Genomic DNA, 23,161 nt, shown 5'->3' with positions numbered 1-23,161 from the left:
CTCATGATTGGTAATGTTGATTTTGATATGGAGTATGTCCGATTGATTTTGAGATCGCACAATTTTAGAAATTTTGATTTGAAACATAAAATATATTTTTGAGAAAGAGTTTTGTTTCGAAATGGATTTGGACTCACAGCCAGACTATGTTTCTATATCCTGTCAGTGGGGGTTGTATGTTGGCATTTCGATAGCCTGCCAGTGGAGGTTGTAAGCTGGCATTTCGATCTCGTGCCAGTGAAAGTTGTATGCTGGCACTTTGATACCCTGCTGGGGGGGTTATACGTTGGCATTTTGATACTCTACCATTAGGAGTTATGCGGTGGCATTTTGATGTGGTCATAGTTCATGACTGTCGAGATGAACTTGATGTCTTCAAAGAAATTGATTTATGAATAAAATTTGAATTTTGAAATGACCGGATAGTATTTAAATTTGGTTTTGAATTGATGTACTTTGCTTGCTTAATTTTGCATATTACTATTATTTTATTGCTTGATTTATCTAGCTAAAGTGTTCATTGGGTACTGGGTTGTCTAGCTTATTATGCGATTTTTTACTATTTTTACAGATTCAAAGACCTAGCTTCACTTGGGAATTTATCATGGGATAGTGACTAGAGATAGAATTTTGACATCTTTAGTTTAGATTAAAATTTTTGTTAAAGTTTGATGCAAGACTTTAGAATGTTCTTGATTTTGTGTAACATTTAATTTTAATTTAGTTATTTGAATTAAATTTTGAACATTAATTATTTAAATTTATTCTGTTGTTTGTTTATGATATCATGTTGAGATGCCTTGCATGCTTGTGGAAAGAGTTCTCTATGAGTATGTGGCGGTTGTCGCGATACTGGTTCATGATCTCGGGTTTCGGGGCATGACAATTATTTTTGGTATCAGAGCATAAGTGGATAAATTATAACATATAGAATCAAATATAGGACGAATATAGGTGGATAGACACTAGGGATATTGGGATATAAATCTATGTTGGTTACAAAATAAGTTATTTGAAGAATTGAGGCATCTTATTTGTGGATTTCTAATTAAAGAAAAAAATATTGTACATTATCTATTTGATACTTTTGGGTCTTTTTATTGAAAGACATTTAGTGAATTCAAAAAATATTGGTGGTTTAAGTTAGAGTTACGCAGTAAAAGCGTGGTAAATTGAATTATTTTGAAACTGGTCAGACACGATAATTTTGATTTGAGAAGTGTTATGACATGATCTGGAAGAAGTATCCTCTAACTCTTTGAAGACTCGGGTACGAAAATTTTGAAGATGAAATTTTTTTAAGTGGGGAAAAATGTAACACCCAACCTAGTTAATAAAGAACTGAGCCGGTCCACTTGACGGACCCAGGTATAAGAGTTGGAGTAGGAGACGGAAAAAAGGGGCAGAGCTCTGTTCTACTTGGAGCAGGAGACAGACTCTTTTTCCATCCTGATTTTCTATAGGAGCTAGAAAATTTAGTCTCCATTGGCTATTTAAAGATCCCCACACCCTCTTTTGCCTCACCGTCAATAGGTTTTGCTAATCACCACTGCTAGATCATCGCTGGTTCCTTCTCCTTCTCCTCTTGACTCCCAATGATGTTGGCTCACGATGCTCATCGAAGATTTCAGTTGAGCGCTTGGCGGAATCTTAATTTCTGAGAGGCATTTTCGGAATTATTAGATTTATTAGTTGGATTGCGCATTCAAGGTAAGTAATGTAACTTATTTTCTAGATTTATCGGTAAATTATTAAATATTTTTATAAAGAATTATTCACGTTTATGAATTGATGCATAAGATTTTAATTAGTGGATAAGTCCTTGTCTGGAATATTGAATGACTCATGATTGAAAATATTAATTTTGATATGGATTATATTCGATTGATTTTGATATCGTGCAGTTTTAGGAATTTTTGATTTAGAACATGAAATATGTTTTTGAGAAATAGAGTTTTGATTGGAAACGAATTTGGACTCATAGCTAGACTATGTTTCGATATTCTGCCAGTGGAGGTTGTACGTTGGCATTTCGATTCGCTGCCAGTGGGGGTTGTACGTTGGCATTTCGATCCCCTGCCAATGGAGGTTGTACGTTAGCATTTCGATCCCCTACCAGTGGGGGTTGTACATTGGCATTTCGATCCCCTACCAGTGAGGGTTGTATGCTGGCATTTCGATACATTGCTAGTGAGGATTGTACATTGGTATTTTGATACCCTACTATTAGGGGTTATGTGATGGCATTTTGATGTGGTGATAATTCATGTTGTTGAGATGAACTTGATGTTTTGAAAGAAATTGATTTATGAACAAAATTTAAATTTTGAAATGACTGGATAGTGTTTAGATTTGGTTTTGAATTGATTACTTTGCCCATTTAATTTTGCATATTATTATTATTTCATTGCTTGATTTATCTAGCTAAAGTGTTCATTAGGTACTGGTCTGTCTAGCTCATTATGCGATTTTTTACTATTTTTATAGATTCGAAGAACTAGCTTAACTTGGAAATTTATCATGGGATAGTGACTAGGGAGAGAATTTTGACATCTTTAGTTTAGATTAGGATTTTTGTTAAAGTTTGATTCCAGACTTTAGAATGTTGTTGGTTTTGTGTGACATTTAGCTTTGATTTAGTTATTTGAATTAATGTTTGAACATTAATTATTTAAATTTATTTCGTTGTTTGTTTATGATATTATGTTGAGATGCCTTGAATGCTTGTTGGGAGAGTTTTCTATGAGTATGCAGTGGTTGCTGCGACTCCTAGCTCGTGATCTTGGGTTGGGGCCGTGACATGAAGGATTGAGAAAAAGATGTTGAAAGGAATTGCAGGGAAGGAAATGGAAACAACTGAAGTCATCTGAAAGCACCAAAGGTCCAAAAAACTGAATATTTGATGCTTATAGATGGCAAAGGAGCATTAAAACCATACAGAATGCATTAAGATAAGTTATAATGTTTAAGGGGTAGCTGAAAAAGCTCCTTAACGTACTACTGCTGAAATGAGATTACAAAAATTAGAACCTATGCTGAATCAGGTAGTTTTAGGTATAAATGGATGGAATTTGGGCATTTGGAACCAACCAAAATAAGAATTGTTAGGGAAGAAAATCTTGAGGATGTGGAGGAAGTCAAGTTGGTCCAATGTCTAGGGCGAACAAGATGATACAATTGTAGGTGGAGATCATCAATATTGAGATTTGAGACCTTATCTTTTACTGGATCTTCAATTTTTTTTTGGAAGGGCCTTAAAATGGTTGTGATACCATGGAGTATAACAAGCAAGAAGAAAAGATGCAGTAATTCTTTTTATTCACCAGGTTAGGCAAAAATACTATACCATATGGTGTTACTTTTGCAGTGATAGGCCTGCAATTATACAAATAAATTAGTTGACACACTATTCATGGAAGTAGAGAGAACAAATAGTTTGTGCACACAAATAAACACATAATTTTGATTGGGTAGTAATGGACATTTTGTTTTAAATGATTAAAATAACACTCCAACTCAGCAAAACATAAAGGATGATATCAAGTGGTAGCTTATGTTTATATAAAGTGCATCTGGGTGTAATTTAAAAGCATCCCATCTCCAGCTCATCACACTCGATTCTGATTAATTATTCAAGTACATGGTGTGGCAAACTGCATTAAAATTGCAATATGAGATCTCTGAATTTTATTTCCTGATCTATTCACTTGTTTCATTTAGGCCTGGATTTTTGTAATAATAGTCTATGGTGTTTGCTCAGTCATATTTACCACATTTTTCGTGACCAACTTTTTAGGCACTTATCACATCTTAATGTCTTAAACATTGTTTCTAGGCTCGACCGGACCCTCTAGACTCCATGCTCAGGCTAGGTGGCGTTCATGTGCTGCCAACTTACTAGGCACACACTTAAGCAGCCTGGGCAGGTCTATTTTGGAATGTCTTTGAAGAGGATCATGGGTTAGGTGAGATGGGATAGAGTATTTGTAGGTCAGACGGGTGGGTTGTAAGCCATCTCTCCTTGCTTAGGATAGGTGGCATCCATGTGCTGCCTGCTTGATAAGTGCATACTTAGCAGCCTGCACAGGCCTATTCTGGAATATCTTTGAAGAGGATCGTAGAGGAGGTGGGTTGGGGTATTTGTAGGTCAGAAAGGTGGGCTGTGAGCCGCCTACCCCTCTCATTAGTCCCCATCCACCTTGCTGTAGTTACGATCTACAAATTCCACTTATTTTCTATATTCAACATGGTAGTGATTCACCATTTAGGAAAATTGATTATTTGTTGGCTAACTTAAATTATTGGACTTTTTTTGGGATAAGTATACTATTGTATATCTTATAAGGAAAAATGTCATTTCAAGACACTGTGTGGGTTCTGTCTTATTATTTATATTTTTAATACAATCTACTAAGTTGGGCACTGGAGCACACTTAGTCCACCAACAATATGCAGACACCTAGCTGCTCATGTATTTGAGCTGCCTCTTAGAACACTATATTGAAATATCATTACTCATTTAACTACTAATTATAATCACCAACATGCATTGAATTAGTTCATCTTCCATGCAAGATGCTGATATCTTTAAATATGAAAGTAGCATGTGCATTCTGTCTGACAAAGCAGACACCTACATGGGTTGTGGACCATGTGCTGCAAATATCATCGATCTAGATGAGTTCTCATTACTCTGCAGGCTGTATAATACAAACTATTAGTGCATTTGAGTGTCCTACTATAGTTAATTGATAACGATTTGTACAAAAAAAGATCGAGTGGTTCACACTATTAATATTTAAAAGTAATCTTTACATATCTTTAAGTTTACATTAAAGGGATCTCCATTTGAAGGCTCTCAAGGTCAAGTTGTACTGCAAATCTGTAATAAATATTGCTGCTAGATTATTTTAATATTTTTCTCCTGATTTAACCTCTGCTTGTTGCGGCAGCTGCAAAAATATATCCTTACTGATGATATTTCTTTTTCTCTGCAGGTATATCAATAGTTCTACCATTATTCTCACCAACTAGTCTTCTGTCTCGTCTCACATCCATCTTTTTGGGTTTTGCTCCACCTTTTCTTCTATTGTCTATTGGGTACTGTATATATTTTTTTTGAATGGTGTGGTGTTCTACATAGTAGTTTCTATTTTTTGAGAATTTCAGATCTAATTTTTGTTCCTTTCCACACTTTGAATTCCTTACAGATATGAAGCTATCTTTTATAGTGCACTTGCTCTTGTACTTATGGGATGGACATTGGTAGAATGTGCAAACTTGTACATGAATAAAGACAAAGGATCGTCTCTACACGTAGGAAACTTGGAGAATAGCATCATTGGTAGCCATGGTGAAAGATGCTTGCAGCTGTCTGACTTACGAATACCATTGATTTTTGTAAGTTGTTTTCAATTTATGCTTTCTGTAGCAGATATTTTTGTTATATCTTTCGAAATTGAGTTGGTTGGCTGCAAGGCTCGCCATCTCGGTACCGAATCTCGTACTAGTATCATTCTATTACAGTGTTGGTACATTTGGTACGCTATCTAGTTCGGCGTACCAAGTGTTAGTATACCCCTCGTACTGCATATCGGTTTAGTATTGTTATAGTATGGTATGGTCGGTACGCATTGGTTCCGACCAGTGTGGCAAACAAGGATGGTGAAACTGGTACTGGGCACCGTACCAGTTGTCTAGCAGGATGAGTCGGTACGAGCCCGTGCCGTGCCATGTCGGGCCCGTACCGACACATCTTCTACGGCAGGGGAGAGGGATAATGTGAGGAAAAGAGAGAGTATGGGAGGGAGGGAGAGGAGGGCAAAGAGAGGCCGGTCGGGGAGCCTCCGCACGGAGGCAGAGGCCGGGGAGACGCGGAGGCGAGGCTCCGCCTCCAGGCCCCGTTTTGAACGTTTTGTTTGAAACGGGGGCCCGGAGGGGGCTCCGCCTCCCCTGCGTGGAGGCTGCTCGGCCAGCCTCTCTTCCTTCCTCTCCCTCTCCCTCCATTTTCCGCTCTCTCTCTTTTCCTCTTCCTCCTTCCCCTCCGGCAAGGCGTTTCAGTTTCAATGGTGAAATTGTCCCGGTCCACCACCGGTATGGCCTAGGACGCCCCAAACTGAGCGGTTCGGGACATTTCCATAGACCTTGATGGCAAACCTTGGCTGGTTGTTTTGTTTTGTGTTTCCCTACCTAGCCTTGTGGAAGTTATAATCATTATAGGAAAGTTATCTCTAGAAGTTGAAAAAATTTATCTATTTTAAAACAGAGTAGCGATGCTAATTATTGTTTTACTTTAAAGAGGAAAAGTGCAAACCCAAGTCTCTACAAATAAATTGATCCAAATATAGGTATCTTCCCCGCATGCTAACTATTTTTGTTCAAATAAAGCTTTGCATATTTATTGAGAAAACCAAATGAACTTGCACTAACTTGTCCTAGTCACTTTGTTTCTCTTTAGCTACTTCATCTCCATATAGATCCTGCATCTTGACATTTTATGTAGCTTGATTTTTAATTGTTTTGGAAAAGTTCTTTTTAGCCTTGGGGATTATTTTGATACTTTTTCCATTATGTCCTAATTGATCTTATGATACTGTGGCCAGCTTAGGGTGATCTTTGTTTTAATATGACGTGAAGAAGAAGTGTCTTTATAATTCTATGTTAGGTGTAATGACCCTTTCCTAGGCTCATGTCTAACGGAAGGTCAAGGGCAAGTATGTCGACTGAAGAAGTCTGTATAACTCAGTTTGAGATTTCAGCTGTCTTTTGTGGGAATATAATTTGATGTAGGTTAGTTATTCCCTAAAGGGAGTGGGGGATCCTTTGGTCAATATTGCCGCCTTGAATATAATATAACATGTTTTCATAATTGAAATATTTGGGATTAAGTTTTTTGGTGAAAACTAGCACTCCCTAAAGGCTTTTCCACCTGTTAGGGGTTTGAGCTACTAGGGATATTGATAATCTAGAATAGAAACTTGTTGAAGCACCCATTGGATCTGACTTAAAATTGTATGTCGATGATGATCATGCCTTTAGTAATCTAAAAGTATACAGATTAACTGGAGAGTCTAATTTACATGATGATAACCAGACCTGATGTCACTCATGGATGTAAATTTAGTTTGCTTATGCATGATCCACAATTAATTTTCCGGAAAATATGAATCAAATTTTTGTAGTATTTAAAAGCTACCCTATAGCATGCCATCCTATACGGTGGAAGAATACTTTCTAAAGTTTGGGGCCACACTACTGCAAATTTGTTTGTTTCTTCCAATCATGGTTTAATGTGGCTATGTAGGAGAATAATAGAATGATGGTAGTTGTCCATTCTCGTGTTTGGGTTGGGTGTAGACACATGACCTTCATGCTATGTGAACTGCTATGGCTTCTTGAGTGCATAATTAAACTTCTTCAAATCGAAAGGAATTATTTTTTAACAACCAAGAAGATATTTGTTTGAAATGCCTTGATCTTCATGATGTGTGGGAGAAGGGAGTAAATTGCAAAAATATGCACTCCATTTATTCAATCTACTGTGTGCTAACAAATCTTTGAGCTGTGGTCTGTTAAAGAAAATGTTATTCAAGATAAGCACGTGATATCTATTACTATGCTTGGGGGTTAATATTGTGAACATTTAAGAGTTTGTGCAGCATTTAGTGGAGGATAATATTGTTCAAGCTGACAGGCATGACTGCTGTCTAAGCTCAAGTATCTTTAATTTTTTACACTTTGGGATAAGGGGCAGTAGAGACTATTTAGATGATCTTTTGTGGTGTTATTGAGATACTATTAATTTTTATATTATATCATGGAACACTTGGCTGGTTGTGGTCCAAACATTTTTTCAGCCGGCTTGATGTAATTGGTGTAATTGGTGAAAATAAGGCCTCAGTTTCATACATATAATTGGTCAGATAACAGCAGCCACATATGTCTAGCACTTTAAGTGTTTCCAACCTTTATTTTCCTGCTCTCTCTATCCCCATTCCTTCATCCTTCTTTTTTGTTTATTTTGGATTCTTTTGATGTCATGAGACTGATGACATTATAAAGTTTCCCTTCCTCCAAATAAAAGAAAAGTGGGATATCATTTGAATGTCTGAGCCTCTGAGGAGTTCTTGAGCTGAAGCCACCCAAGAAAACTTTCTTCCATTATATAAGTGCCATTATTGATGGACTTTTCTTACAGCCCTGCGGCAGAAAATTTGAAAAGGAAAATTTATCATGGCCATGGTTGGGCCTCTAGGGGAACTGGAACTATTTTAAGATGTCATTTGTGACGCCGCATATGTACCCATTGGAAGTGTGAACATGGGAATTATAATGCCTTATCCCGACTATCTGAAGCCAGATTTATGGATCTTTATTTTCTAATCATTTCTATTTAGGGTCACCTTAATATTATATCAAGCATCATGGTGTTTATGCAGTGGAAAAGTAAAAAATCATGTGCCTAGCTGTTAGAATATGGATGCAAAGAGCATTCAAGGTTTGGAGATTTACCTAATTGTATATACCCAATCAAAGGAATCCAAACTTTTTCTCACAGTTGCATACTTCAAGTGAGTCAAGGCACAATCTTCATCCCTTATACCTCTAACAAAATGGATCCTTGTTTTTTGCTTTCTCCATTAAAAATGCCTCTAGTGTTTGTCTAAACTCATGCTTGTGTAAATTGTTGAGGAAAGAGGGAAGGAAAACAAAAGGGAAGGAGAATGAGCAGGAGGAAGGGAATCTTTTCTATTCCATAGGGCCATCCCTCTTTGTTTATATTTTATATAAAGGAGAGAGGGGGCAACCAAAGGGCTGCCTACTCTGATCTAGGGGAGAGGGGCACATTGTGTCTAGCATCTCTCTCCCTAAAGAAAGGAGATAAAGGGGCGCACACTAGGAGCCTGCCCACCTCTCTCCTTGTATATAAAGGAGATAGCTCAGATAGGGTTATCCTTTAGTGAGGCTGGTCGCTAATATTTCCTAACAATGAGGATGGGCTTGGATCCTGGAAGTGAACCTTCTAATATAACTAAAACCCAATAATGTAAGGCCCAAACATGCCCTGTCATGTACTTCTGAGGCCTAGTGACCTAGGAAGACATCATTTACACATGATCTAGGCCCATTATGCCTATCACATGCGCCCTACAACATCTTGTAGATCTTCAAAGATGAGTATGGGCGTATTTGTCAATTGTAGTCTCCTTTTTGCTAGTATAGATTGTTTTGAATCACATTTTGAGCATGTGGTGCTATGGAATAAGGTTGGAAATATAGATTTAAACCTTGAGGATCGATACTACATCAATGATCAGTTGGTGCGGTATGATCCTTGATACATGGCATGGGGGTAGTATGCCTCTACATGCCCGAATAAAATGAAAAACAAAAGTGTACAAAGTGGTGCAGGCTCAATGTGCCTTGATATGGGCAATAAGTTGTCAATCTGGATATCAGTGACTAGTGTACCAGTTCATGGTTGGTATAGGGCTGTTAGCATGGAATTGGGATTCTGGTCAAAAGACTTTTACGTATCCAATGATTAACCTTTTTATCAAACACACCTATCACATCTCACGTGACCTAACAGTCTGACACTTGTTGTTGAATGTGACCTGGGAAAACTTGCAAGGTGTTCTTAAGATCTGTGTTAAAGTCCAATTCAAAATCTTAAGTTAGCAAGTGGATGGGCCCATGTGTACTTGAGACCAACTAGAGTTCCTTACCTATCTGATTTGGGGCTGTGCCCACTCTCCAACATATGAGATGTAAGTCCCTCTATATGATAGTGCAAGCATCTGCACTACCACCCCATCACTATTACAAATTCCTTATTTTAGTTCTCGAGATTTGTGGAAACTATAATCGAAACACATCCATGAGCTTTAGGGTTTGAACAAACACTGAAGAAACTCTCTCCAAGAAAAACATTTTGAAAAAATATATTATATATATAATTATTTTATTATTTCATTATTGTAAAAAAGAATTCATGAAACCCTTTTAATAAACTGATGACCAAATTTAAATGTTTGATCAATCTTCATCCCCCAAATGAGTTATTCTCCTGTATTGGATAGTTGATTCCTCGTCTATCTGGCATGTCCTTAATGTGGATCATTTATACCCAATAGATGACTTAAATTGGGTATATGCGGTCTGGCTGTAAAATGCCAATACCTTGCATTAATCCACATGAATGCCTTAGCTTAGGGGACATGCAAACACTATCACATACTGAGAATGTGATCTATCTTGGATTCCGGATGGTTTCAATCAGACATGTTCTAAGGTGTGCCTTGACATATCCAGGTGTATGAATTATGTTTCTGAATCATACGTAAGCTATGACAATTTAGGGAACAAGGAGTGGGGTTCTCCCTCGATTGTAGAAGGCAACAGACTAAGAATCCTGTAATGTCCATATCGATCTTAGCTATCTAGTACCTTGTCAGATATCTCAAACAAACCAAGTGATCCCCAAATATGCACATATAAAGAAGAAACAATGTTATTGAAGTCTCAATTTTTTCTCATGCATCAAATCATGACTTTGTTGGGACACTACTTTCACGTTCCAACACTCAGATATGCAGATGTCTATTGATCGACTACATTTGCCAATGTACTCTCTAAGGTCAGCGGAACTGTTCCAAACCGGATGGTTTCGGCCGTCCCGAGCCATACTGGTGGCTCACCGGTATGGTTCTGACAACGGAAACGAGACCTGTTGCCGGAGTCGGAAAAGGAGAAGGAAAGAGAGAGCGAGTTGGGGGGGGGGGGGAGGGAGGGAGAGGGAGGGCCGCGGGGGGCTAGCAGAGGCTGCGGCCTCTTTCTCTCTCCCCTTCTCTCTCTCTCTTTTCCTCTCTCCCACGATACCGTGCCCTCGTCGGTACAGGCCTGGCACGGCCCGTGCCGACTCGTGCCGCTGGAGAACTGGTACGGTGCCCGGTATCGGTTCCTCCGACCTTGGTTCTCCCCATATGATGTTGGTTAGCATGATGGGTAGTTATATGTCTATGTAGGTCTAAGTAGCTGCATATGCATATGCAGCCTAGGCATAATTGTTACATTTGTTTGTTGCATAAGTTTACTTGAAAGTTAAACTGTAGTGCTTAGTGGTGTTATCATTTTTTGGTTAACTTGTCATATGACACTAAACTAGGCTCTCAGATAAGCCTAAAGGTATATACTTGATTTTTCTTATTGTTTTGAATGTTTTTTCATTTTTTTTACTTATTTTATGTATTGCCATAAATTATTTTAATTTTTCCAAAATACCAACCACATAAATGTTCCCATATGCACCTGCATATTGTACATGCAATATGCAGTACCCTAGCTGCTCCATATTGCAGTTGCAATTTAAAACATTGAGACTGCATTAGGATGAGAATGGAAGTTTCTTCCCCTTTATCAAGGGAGGGAGGAGGGTAAGTAGTTTCTACATATAAGCAGCTGATTCATTTCTAATTTCTATTGCAGGTCATTTTTTGCTTTCAAAGTTTTCGTTTTCATCTCTTAGTTTGAGAAAGGGAAAAAATTATGTTTCAACAAATGAATTTGGTCTTCAAGTAAAAGGAGGAGATATCTAATTTGTAGTTGTTCAAAAATTCTCAGACAGTAGAAGAGAGACAGTATTAGATAAAAGTCTTATCAAAGTTGAGACATGAAAGCTTAAAGACTTGATTGTATGGTTGGGCTTTTGCCAAATTCTTTCCTAAAGATAGGAAGCTTGATAGGACATTGGTAAGGAATGAAGATTTTTCAATGAAGAATCATGTGAACTGGGCAAAGAGGGAAGAGAGTAAAGACAGCAGCTATTGCAGTTAGATATGGGAAATTGGAACTTCTAAGAACATTGAACCAGATAAAACCTAATTAAAGTAAGGAGGCTTGTGGAACAAGGAAACATTTCAGTCAGGAAGGAATATAAAGTGGATGAATCCTTCAGGAATATGAAGAAAAAAGAAAGACAAGCATCACTAAATAAAGAAAAAAGAAAGAAAAGCATCACTATCTACTTATCTTATGCAAAATAATGGTATAAAAATAAAGTGGATAGAGATAATGATTAAATATGATGGGCATGTGTTATATCAAACTGTAATAAAGGACAACATCCCGAAATGCAATAAGTTGATAAGATTGTTTTATTTACTTTGTGCTTTTCTGGTTCTTTTTCTTTGCACTCCTTTGTTTACTTGTTGGGGTGTCGTTTCACCTTATCACCCATTATTTTTTTTACAAGTCTTTCCTTTACTATCAGTACTATTCCATATTCACTACATTTCTAATTCCTAGATAGATCAGCAGTTTGGTAAGAAAAGCAGAACCAAGGGACTATCAAATCTACAGACTAGAAAAGAAAATGACTTCTGTACTATTGAGGAAGCTGGTAGATAAAAGAGGGAAATCGTATAATTGCTGTTGTTTTGCTACTATTTTCCTTGTCATTTTTTCTAAATTCTTACATGTAATGACCAAAAAGCTTTGAAAATTTTCTTATATTGTCTGTGATGCAGCAGCAGTGCACCTAATATATTTTTGAATCTTATTCCGGTTGTTCTGTGCAGATGGTCTTATTTAATGTTGCATTTTTCGGAACTGGTAATTTTGCCAGTATTGCAAGCTTTGAAATTTCATCTGTTTACCGTTTCATTACAATCTTCAGTGTAAGTGTCGACTCTTTCTGTATTTCCTTGACAAACAGTTCAATAATTATGTTGATGAGTATCTATTTCCCTCTTGATTGCAGCCGTTTCTAATGGCAGCCCTGCTTATATTCAAGTTATTCATTCCATTCATGCTAGTCATGTAAGTTCAAGTTTATATGTCTTGTTCAAAAGTAATACCATTGCAACTTTTTATTGGCTTGCTTGTTGAGATTAGGAACGACTAGCTGTGTATTAACTAAGTTCCTAAGCAGTATTTTTTTATCTGTCTATGACTGTTAATTACATTTGCATTTGTTCTTGAAGATCTGAGAGAATCCGAAGACAAATATTACATCTATATGTTATTGTCCTTCTTGGTGGTGCCATCCATAGAACAATAGTTTCAGTGCTAGAACTACATAAAGACACTGACTCAGGGTCCGTAGAACCGTTCCGAGCCGCCCCGGCGGCTGACCGCCATGATTCCGGCAATGGAAATGAAAGCAGTTGCCGGAGGGGGAGGAGGAACGAGAGAAAAAGAGAGCGAGCAGGGGAGGGAGGGAGAGGGAGAGGAAGGAAGAGAGAGGGAGGTGGAGGCCGGCGAGCCGTGCAAAGGACGCTCCTCCGGGCTCCGCGGACGGAAAATAACGTCGGACCCCTGTTTCGAACGAAATAGGAGACCCATCATGTTTTCCGGCCACGGAGGTTTCCTCCGCCTCCTGCCTGGGTCGCCACGGTCGTCCGCCGGCCTCCACTGGCCCTTTGCCGGCCTCCGCTGCCTTCCACTGGCCTCCCTCCTCTCTCCCTCCCAAATGTCGAGGTTACCCCTTTCAAAATGAATTTCTATGTCATGTTCATCAATCATCATATACTGTCTAAATTGCCTAGAAAACAAAAATCAATTGTTCAGGAGGTATATTACCTGTGCATCAGCTGGACACAATGGATTGTTGCAATGTAGAGGTACATGTTAGACCATAGAATGTGAAAATTCAGCTTTTCCTCAAAAAACCAAGAATCCAAACCGTTGCTTTCGATCTATAGATGCATAAATGTGTATCTATATTTGCATGTGTGAGTGCATACATGAGTGTGTACATTTGTAACACACATGCATGCAGAGATTGTGAGGAGATCACCTATTATATTGTTTCCTCTGATCTTTTTCATTATTTCAATTCTTGTTATGATTGACCTTTCTGGTTTCGTTGAATTTCCATTATAATGTAGATCAGATTTCTAGAGTCTGTGATTGATAGACAAACAACATATAAATATCGACCGATACAAATTTTTCATTGAACTTTACAGGCGGGCCCTGGCTGAAACATCAGCTTAATAGTGAATAGGAGTGCAGCTGATGTAGAACAGCTTGTTGATGAGCCAGAGAGAACAGGATCAATTGAGGCCTAGTCAAGCTTGGAAGCAAATTACTTGAAGCCTGGTCAAGCATGGAAGCAAATTACTGGAATTGTAGCCCAATTAGGAATCATTAATTTACTACTTGAATTAGTTTTCTTCGAGTTCATGTGAGTTCGAATAGCAGTCAGAGCATTTCATCTTGTTTGAGTTGGTTAAGTAGTCTTGATGGGAGTGGGTCCCAATAATACCATGTACGAAAGTGTAGTTAATTTATTTACTTTACATAGCAAGAGTAAGAAGTTTTAGAAGGGGTATGAAGGGTTGTACAAGGTATCACTTTCCTTTAATAAAAATTCTTTTTTTGGTTTTGTCACCTTGGTGCAATGACAAGGTTGCTCTATTGTGACCTAGTGTCACAGGTTCGAAATACAGAAAGAGACATTTCTGACCTAGGGTTAAGGTTGCATACACTTGACCCTCCCAAATTATGTAGTGGTGGGAGCCACGTGCACTCCGCACGTGAGGTAAGACTGTGTACATCCGATCCTTCCTAATTTGCATAGTTGTGGGAGCCTTATGCACTAGGTTGCCCTTTTAGAGGGTGCGCTTTGGCGTAATGGTAAGGTTGTTCTATTTTGACTTGGGTGTTTTGGGTTTGAAACATAGAAATTGCTTGTTTGCATGAGAGGTAAGGTTGTGAACGTTTGACCCTTCCTAAATCTTGCAATGACCGGTGCCTTTTGAACTGAGATGCCCTTTTGGAGGCTGGGCTTTGGCGCAATGGTTGCTCCATTGTGACTTCGATGTCACGAACACGAAAACAGCCCCTTCGAACACGAGGGTAAGGCTGCATATATTTGACTATCCCCAAATATTGTAGTGGCAAAAACCTGTGCATTGCGATGCCCTTTGGTTTTATACCTTATGATCTCAAGGCAGCATAGGGGAAGAAGCACTACACCAAGGAATCAACAATACGAAAACTTTGTTATATATTTCCCGAGACCTTGGCTACATTATTAGTTGAAGAGGATGGTGATCCTCTTGTGGACTTCTCTTCTTTCCAAGGAGATGGTGATCTCATGGATTTTTACCTTTCCACGCCTATTTAGCATCACCAACTTAGGCCACACCCTGCCTTAAAAATACTAAAAGCTGGGCCAGGTTTGGCCCTAATTTGGACTATGCTGAGCTTGAGCTTTCAAGTCTAAGCTTGCTTTGGGTCTAGGCCCGACCTAACCTATTCACACTCGTAGGCTTCCTAATTTTCTTGAATTCTTTTATGATATGTTCATGATTTCAAGAGCTGTGACCTGTTCAAGTAAGAAAAGAGTTGGTCTGAACTCTGAACATTGAAGTTTCATTCAAAACTCTGACTAAAACCAGAACAGAAACATTTTGGTTTGAGCAAGGACCTTTCTAAAATCTTGGTTGGTTATAGCATTTTGACCAAATTAATTGTATATGTGGGTTGCTTATGCTACTATTTGCCATTTATTCATTTCTTTAGATGTTGGGAAGCATCATCCTTTAGACTGAGCATAGAATCTGTAAGTTTTGAGAATATTTTATAGTATTGCAATCAAGGTTCACCGTACCGGTACCGAACCCCGTACCAGTGCCATACTAGTATAGGTGTACCGAGTGTCGGTACGGTACGGTATGCGGTACGCCAGGCGTACCGATATCGGTACCCATCGGTGTGGTTACGGTACGCCCGGTACTGACCGGTACCGCATATCATATTTGCAATGTTGAATTTCAAGGAGGAAAAGTAGGCTTTTCTTGTATAGGTCTAGCTATTTTAAAGCTCAAATTTCATGCACATTTCTGATAAAATAGAGTAAACTCTAACATATAATTTTAAGCATTTCATTTTATGAAAATCCAGTGGGTTTGGGCTGGATTTCCTGTTGGATCATGTATTACACAGTCTATTTAAGCAAGGCCCATATCAACTCCACCCCTCTCCAGCCCAAATCCTGTGGGAGAAAAAAAAAAAGACCTATGGAGGTCTTTTTTTTTCCATCTTACAGTTCAACAGGCCCATAGATGGGATTTAGGCACAGATTAGGATGGGCCTTTGAAAAAAAAAGGGCTGGGCAGGTTAATAGGCCTGATTTCCATAGAAAATCCATCTCAATCCTATTAGATTTTCCAAAGGGGCCCTTATTGTTTTTTGATTTTCCGTAATTTCATTGGTAGTTTCTAGTTTTCTCTGTAATTTTCATCTGGAATGGCTGAAGCGAAAGTGTTGAAAGTACTCTTTTGATCCTGCCAACCCAGTTTTAAAACCTTGATCCAGTGTAATATCAAGTGTTGGAAATACTCTAATATCATATATTGAAGAGACTTCGCTATTTAATAAAGTGTAACATCTGTTCAGAGATAACAATACCCCATCCGTTTCAGCATTAACTTGGTGATAGGGTAACTTCACCTGAACTTTTTTGATGCTTTGTTTAACGTTTATAATGAATTTTACTTATCCTGATATTCATAAATAGAACCATGTTTTGTTTGTAATGCTTCTTTTGAAGCAATCTTCATACAAACTTTCATTACTTGAGCAAAAAAGGCTACTGATGGTGCTCTGCTCTACATGGACTATTAGCTTTATTTCACAGAAAGGCACCGTTGCTTGGCAAGAATCTAGACATTATTATCTTTTGCTTTTTCGGAAGGTGTCCAATTTTATGATTCTGGCATACAATTATACGTTCAGAATATTGGGTGGAACCAATTTTATCTGAGAGCTTGCTTCTCTCTTTTGTTTTATTCGGTATAAGTTATAGGAAAATCAATGCACAATCTACTACAGATCAGCTTCTTAGTACATTATAAATGAACAGAGGCCAGAAATGTAGTCAGTCTGGTCGCTGTTTTTATCACATTCAATGCTTCAATTTGTGGAAGTTACCTTATGTACTTAAGGTTTCCATTTCCTTTTTTTCTTGCATGTTTACTTTAAGTTTTCAAGTTGGTATCATGTGGGAGCCTCAACATTGCTTATGGGTGCTGTGGTTGTGTTCTCTCTCTTCTGATAGTTATATTTGTCATTGTCTCAGAGCTGGCAAATTATTTCTTTTCCTATCAAGCAATAGCCAACATCATGTGTCAAACCTATTTCTTCATAACTGTCTTCTTTATGCTTTCTTATTACTATTCTTTGAATAACTACTTTATGTTATGAATTTTTAGCTCTTTTCCTTTTTCTCTTACATCATTCAAACTAAATGCAGATGCGTCTTTAGTGCAATAACCAAGCTTATTCGAGTTTCGCGACTAGGATGCTATTTTCTTGTTATATTATTTTCAGATGTTATGACGATTCATTTCTTTTTCCTGGTATGCATACTTTTCTTGTTCCACCTTTTTGCTTTCTCTTACTGGACTGGTACAGTGGTTGCTTTCTGCTGGTTCTCTGTTGTGACTTTTGTTTCAATACTGTAAAGATAGTTTTACAGAAATGGAGTCAAGTTTCCAATTTTTCAATTGATTACATTAATGTTGCTTCCCATGAAATTCTAGAAAGTATACCTTTTTCATGCATAGAATATTTTGATATTATCAATATTGAAATTTGTCTTTGTTTTTGCTTGGTGTGGCAATAGGGGCAACTTTACCAAACTTGGTGAGGTTACTAGAAAAAATTGTATAGCAATGATCTGGATTTTGTAGTTGGAGCAGCAAAGAAGGAGCTTCATGAAACACATTGACATTATTATAGAAGATTCTTTAATAAGGGTGTTGTGTATGAAATAGGTTGTAGTCTTTCTTAAAGTGGAGGGTATGCTTACATCTGAGAACTTGGAACAGTGGTATTGGAGAAAAGTTTGAAAACGTGATGCTATATTTGACCACATTTGATAGCAGAAGCATGCAAAGTTACGACACCATCGTAAGGTTCAATTTTGTGTCACTTTCATTTTACATGAAGATTTGACACACTTTTATGGTGAGAAAGATGATGTGGAATACGTTCTTAAAGCACATTATAAAGCAAAAGGAAATTTGATAATATTCAATAAGTTAGATATGAAACAGAAGTTGGCAAGCTCTATAAATGGTTGTAATATTGAAGAGATGGTCTTTATAGTATGACATTCAATTCCTGAAGACATTTTTATCTAGTTGTTGCTTGATATGAAATGGATGGCACGTTGGATGGATATTTGGAAAGTAGTGAGGAAGAAGAAGGATGATTAATATAAGAATTACTAATGAAGGAAAAAATGAGCTGAAATTTGGAAGTCACAAGTATGATCTAGGTCAACTTTACATTCTTTATCCCTTCAAGTTGTTAAAGATGAACTATTTAGTGATGTAAAGACTTAAAGCACCTAGTGTATGTTAGTTTTTGCTGATGTTTGATGTTAGATTTGCTGAACCATGCTGAAACAGTCGATTCGAGGCATACAGAACTGGACCGTTCGGTTACCGGCATGGTTCATTCCATCGGTTTGAAAGGAAGCCCTATTGCGCGAGAGATAGGAAGAGAGAGGGAGGGAGAGGGAGGAGGGGAGGGGGAGAGAGAAGGAGAGGGAGCGGGAGAGAGAGAGACCACGAGAGAGAGAGAGAGAGGGGGGGGGAAGCCCTCATCGAAATAAGGATTCCTAATTATTTTTGCTGATTTCGAATTGAAATCGGTAAATCATTTGCCGACTTTACTGATTCCTAATTATTTTTGCCAATTTCGAATTGAAATTGACAAATCATTTGCCGACTTCACTTTAATTCAAATTCGGTAAAAAAATAATTAGGGATCCCTTGTTTTGAAATGAAACAAGGATCCCTATTTCAATGAGGGCATTCAAGCCCTCTCTTACTCTCTTGCTCTTTCGGCCTCTCTCTTTTCATCTCTCCTCGCTCTCCCCTTGCTCTCCAGCTCTCCTTGTGTCGATACACCCTGGAACAGCATGGTACAAACCCATACCACCCCGAGCCAATCGCTAGCCGGTAGCCCCTCCGATGTCGGCTCGGCGAACCTTGGTTTGATGAATCGAAGCAATAATACTATTGTTACCTATCAATAAGAAATGCTAAATAAGACTTTTCATGGTAATTAAGATAGAAATATAATATATTGTAGCATGATGGATATGGATTTTCCTGCTAGATGCTTTTTTTTTATCGACATTAGGAAGTGTGCATGGTCCAGGGCTCAAGGGAGGACATTGAAAATTTATGATAGACGATTAAAGCATGGATGCATATTTTATCCTATTTACTGGCGATTTATTGCCTTGATGCTTGGCCATATCTTGGGCCTCAATTTTGCTCTATGTCGCCATTTAATAACCAGGTTTCACTTAAAGCACTAGCTACTAACCTGTCACAAAAAAAAAGCACTAGCTAACCATCTTGATTAGAAAGTTTTTCTTTTATTTAATGATTTTTATCTAGTGTTTTTACTGGAAAAAGATTTTATCTAGCATCCTGATTAGGAGGTTTTTTTCTAACCATCTTGATTAGAAGGTTGTTTCTTTATTTAATGATTTTTATCTACTTTTTACTGAAAAAGATTTTATCTAGCATGGTGAGGCAAAAAATATATTAAATCTCGGTGTAAACCTAAACACCAATAAGATTTGAGGAGATAAGCAGTTTCTTTCTCTGGTTTTTCTTTTCGTCCCCCTCAGCAGATCTTGGGTAGATGTATTAATATTTCATTATGGTGTATAGCATAAACTATGTACTCTTGGTTGGATTCCTTGGTCTATGCATGAATCCAACAAAAAACTTACAACATTTTGCCAAAAGTGAATTTTCCTCCAATTTCTCATGAAAAATCATGTCAAATCTGAAAAGCTTGTGGATATTCATCTATCTGGGCTCTTTAAAGAACGTCTCTATTCACAGATCGTACTAAAAATTAATTATTAATACTACATGTAATTACAAATGAATAAAAATAATACAAATAGGCAGTTTGTAAAGAGTATTTTGTTGAACTATTAATTAGTTGATATTTGCTGATTGTTTCTTTTTTTCATATAATGTCAGAGGAAATTTGATTTGTACTCTAGATCTCCTTAGGCTCTTACATCCTCAATATTTTTCATCTTGGACAGATCTAGGTTGAAAAGAATCTTAAAGACCCAATTTGAGACTACAATATCAAGGTATGGACCTAAAGTTGTAATCTCAGCTTTAAGAAATCATTAAAGTGATATAAAAAAGAACTAATGAGGGATGAGAAAGGAGAAGAAACTAGAAAGGGAAAGAGAAAATGGAGAGTTGGAAAAGGGGAAGTCTACAAAGCGAACACTCGGTCTTTGCACCTAATTAGTGCATGCTCCTAACATCTTAAATTCTTAATTATTAGGGCTATAGTACTATAGCACTAGTGATTTATCATACATGGGTTCCAAGTTAGGTCTAACTAGTTAAGGCCCGATTTCATGTAGGCAAGCCTAATAGATTAAGAAACACAATTAATTAAAACTTTATTGGATTATACTTAATAGTTGATACTCCTGAAGTTGGAGTTTAGATGTCATAGCATCCAAGCTTTCCATGACATTTAGTTAGATATCTTCAATTAAAAGCTTTTATAAACAATGCAGCTAAGTATCTGTTGTTCTGACAAAAATAGCAATAATTCCTTTTAGCTCCACTTCAAGATGTAATGGCAATCAGAATCAGAAATATGAGGGCGTGTACATATTGACTTAGAAGTAGATGATGGAGCGGAGAGTGGAGAGGTTGCTTCTGAAGACTGATGTATAGTAGGGGAAGGTCTGTTTGCTCTTATTTGAATGTTGTTACTTTCCTCTTTACCTTCATTCATCTCTTCAACATTTGAAGAAACTTAAATAAGGGACTTGGTTATTTTGTTTGCATTAATCTTTGTGACATTGACAGAATATTCCCCACAACCTAAGGTTTGTTATGTGTACTTGAAGCAAGTTAGATAAGCTATGGTAAACTGCTTCTTTAGCCAAGGAACACAACTTTCGTAGCTTGTCTGATAGGAGTATCAAAGAAAAAAGCACTTTATTGACTTGGCATCCATCTTATCACCTTTGAGATTGGGCCTGATGAATAAAGCAATCACATCCATATACTTTGCAAGAAAGAAAAACAAGGACGATATTGGAAATATAACTTTACATGTTGTCCATTTGGCATAGAAGATGGCATTCTATTAATGCCAAAAAAGTAGTATGTACAGCTACACACAGTGACTTGGAAATTTTTTGTACTTGAGAAAATTTCTCATAGCCTCTTTGATATGATGATGTTTATGCTCTATGACACCATTCTGCTGTAGAGTATAAAAACATGAAGTCTGGAGTATCATTTCTAAAGAGGAAAAACAAATTCTCGAATTTAGCAAATATCTATTAAGTCAAGATCTATTTTTCATCAAACAAATAATATAGCGGCAATGAAGTGCATGAAAAACAATAACTCGTCTGCCCAGATATTTGAATGAAATAATTCACAAGGAGCATTACCACGAGTCTTTGATATTTTCCTTAGACTTTCTATACGAAAAAAGGAGCATCAGCCAATTTGGAACATTTGTTATCTGAGACTGACAAGGGTGTCCTAATAATAACATGCAGTTTTGATGAGTAATCGCAGTATGGCATGTTGGTGTGTCATCTCCATGGTTTAAACATCATAACATACGCAAATGCATGCCCTTTGTGCACATACATAATATGTGTGCATATACGCATACATGCACATGCACAAATGTATGCACGGGCGGTGCAGACATGTACGTATGCTTATGTAAAGATATAGATGCAAATGTATAGATGTAGAGATGCACATGCACACATGCAAAAGACACATCCGTGTACATTTAGAAAGCGAGGATTTTTCTAGTCTAAGTTGTGTTTTCTTAACTCAAATATGATTTATAAGGATGAAGGAATGCCATGGGAAACCATTGTCTTTCAATTAATCGCTATCTGCATGGTCATGTAATGCTTTTCCTATGAAGTGTGCTATTTGTGGAATGGGTTGGAGGTATTCGAGATTTTTTTTTTTTTTTGGTAATAATTAGATTCATTCTTTTGGATTCCATGTTGATGAATGCAAGTTTAAAAGCTGCTGCATATCATGTATCTTGTTTATCTAAAAGATCCATAAGAAGATTGTTAACTTCTTAATGTTCCTACCTACCATGATATAAATCAAAGAACTAGACAATAAGCAGCAATAGATAATGTTTGCTTTGAAAATCATGATAATTCCTGTTTATGTACAGGTTCGCAATACTGGAAGTTGGATGGAAATTGGTAATAGCATCAGCCATTTTGGGATTATGAGTGCCCAAGTAGTTTTTATATTGATTCTTTTTGCCCTTACAAATATATACACAAAAGATATTGAAATTCCATCTCTACGGCTGTCCTCACGAAAAGCAATGTAATGTGGTATATTTCTGATTTCTTATATCGGAGATAGTGGCAAAAAGGTTCTGATTTCTTTTTGTTCAAGGTATTTAGACAGATCAGTGGTGAAGGTTTTATAGATCTCCGTTGGTAACTTGGTATGCATGGGCTTCCTACTATTTTCATCCTGATTTTGGTTTCACTGATTGTCTATTCTAAACGTAAATCAGTTCTTTGATTTTGTAACATTTTTATGTTTCATACTTACTTTATATCCTTGCACAACCGAACTCTGAAATGCTAATTGTTATAATTTTGATTTAAGACGTTTATAATTGAGCTTATATTTCTCACAAACCATGGTGTTGTTTTGATGGTGTTTAAATGTTAGTAATTGTATTATGTAAAGAATGGTAAGTCATTCAAGCAACATAAGAGCAAGTCTCCATTGAACTTGTTCGGTTGTGTTGTCACTGTTAAATATAAATATGACGGTGACTGCAAACTCTGAATAGGCTGAAACACATGAATCACCATGTTCTATTCTTCAACAAGCTATGGTCATTCATTTGATCCAAACTCTCTTTGTTTAAGCCGGTTGGTAGCACCCCACTTTATTGTAAACTTAGTACTCAATGTTCTCAATCTTGGCATTGGACTCTATATTGCTACCATGTACATAGAGTTGTCGGTATGCCTAATATGCCTTCTTATTTGAGTATTGGCTTTATACTGGTATTGTACATTACATTATGTCTATGCATGAGTAAAGTAATTAAAGTATTT

The 23,161-nt window shown here is 37.3% G+C and overlaps 1 protein-coding gene across 7 annotated transcripts in view; it reads left to right on the top strand.

Moving 5' to 3' along the window:
• LOC148714739 (uncharacterized) overlaps positions 1–22,732 on the top strand; it is a 39,318-nt gene extending 16,586 nt beyond the window's left edge. For 2 of the 7 annotated variants that reach the window (XM_088716062.1, XM_088716067.2), the window contains 6 exons: positions 4,998–5,100; positions 5,211–5,400; positions 12,579–12,677; positions 12,761–12,819; positions 17,264–17,369; positions 22,249–22,732. In XM_088716062.1, the coding sequence (XP_088572188.1) occupies positions 4,998–5,100; positions 5,211–5,400; positions 12,579–12,677; positions 12,761–12,819; positions 17,264–17,369; positions 22,249–22,413 (722 nt within the window). In that variant the 3' untranslated portion in view covers positions 22,414–22,732. Of the gene's footprint in view, positions 1–4,997; positions 5,106–5,210; positions 5,401–12,578; positions 12,678–12,760; positions 12,820–13,970; positions 14,395–17,263; positions 17,370–17,635; positions 17,798–20,095; positions 20,147–22,248 lie in introns of those variants that run through there. The other 5 variants (XM_088716064.1, XR_015975350.1, XM_088716063.2 and 2 more) reach the window with 5 other exon arrangements.
• Positions 22,733–23,161: the final 429 nt, after the last annotated feature.

Source organism: Phoenix dactylifera, chromosome 2 (genome assembly GCF_051530095.1).
Source record: "Phoenix dactylifera cultivar Ajwa chromosome 2, Ajwa_hap1_PhDact_Kaust_v1.1, whole genome shotgun sequence".
Taxonomy (NCBI): domain Eukaryota; kingdom Viridiplantae; phylum Streptophyta; class Magnoliopsida; order Arecales; family Arecaceae; genus Phoenix; species Phoenix dactylifera.
The sequence above is the reverse complement of the archived record's forward strand: the minus strand, read 5'-3'. Positions and strand labels throughout refer to the sequence as shown.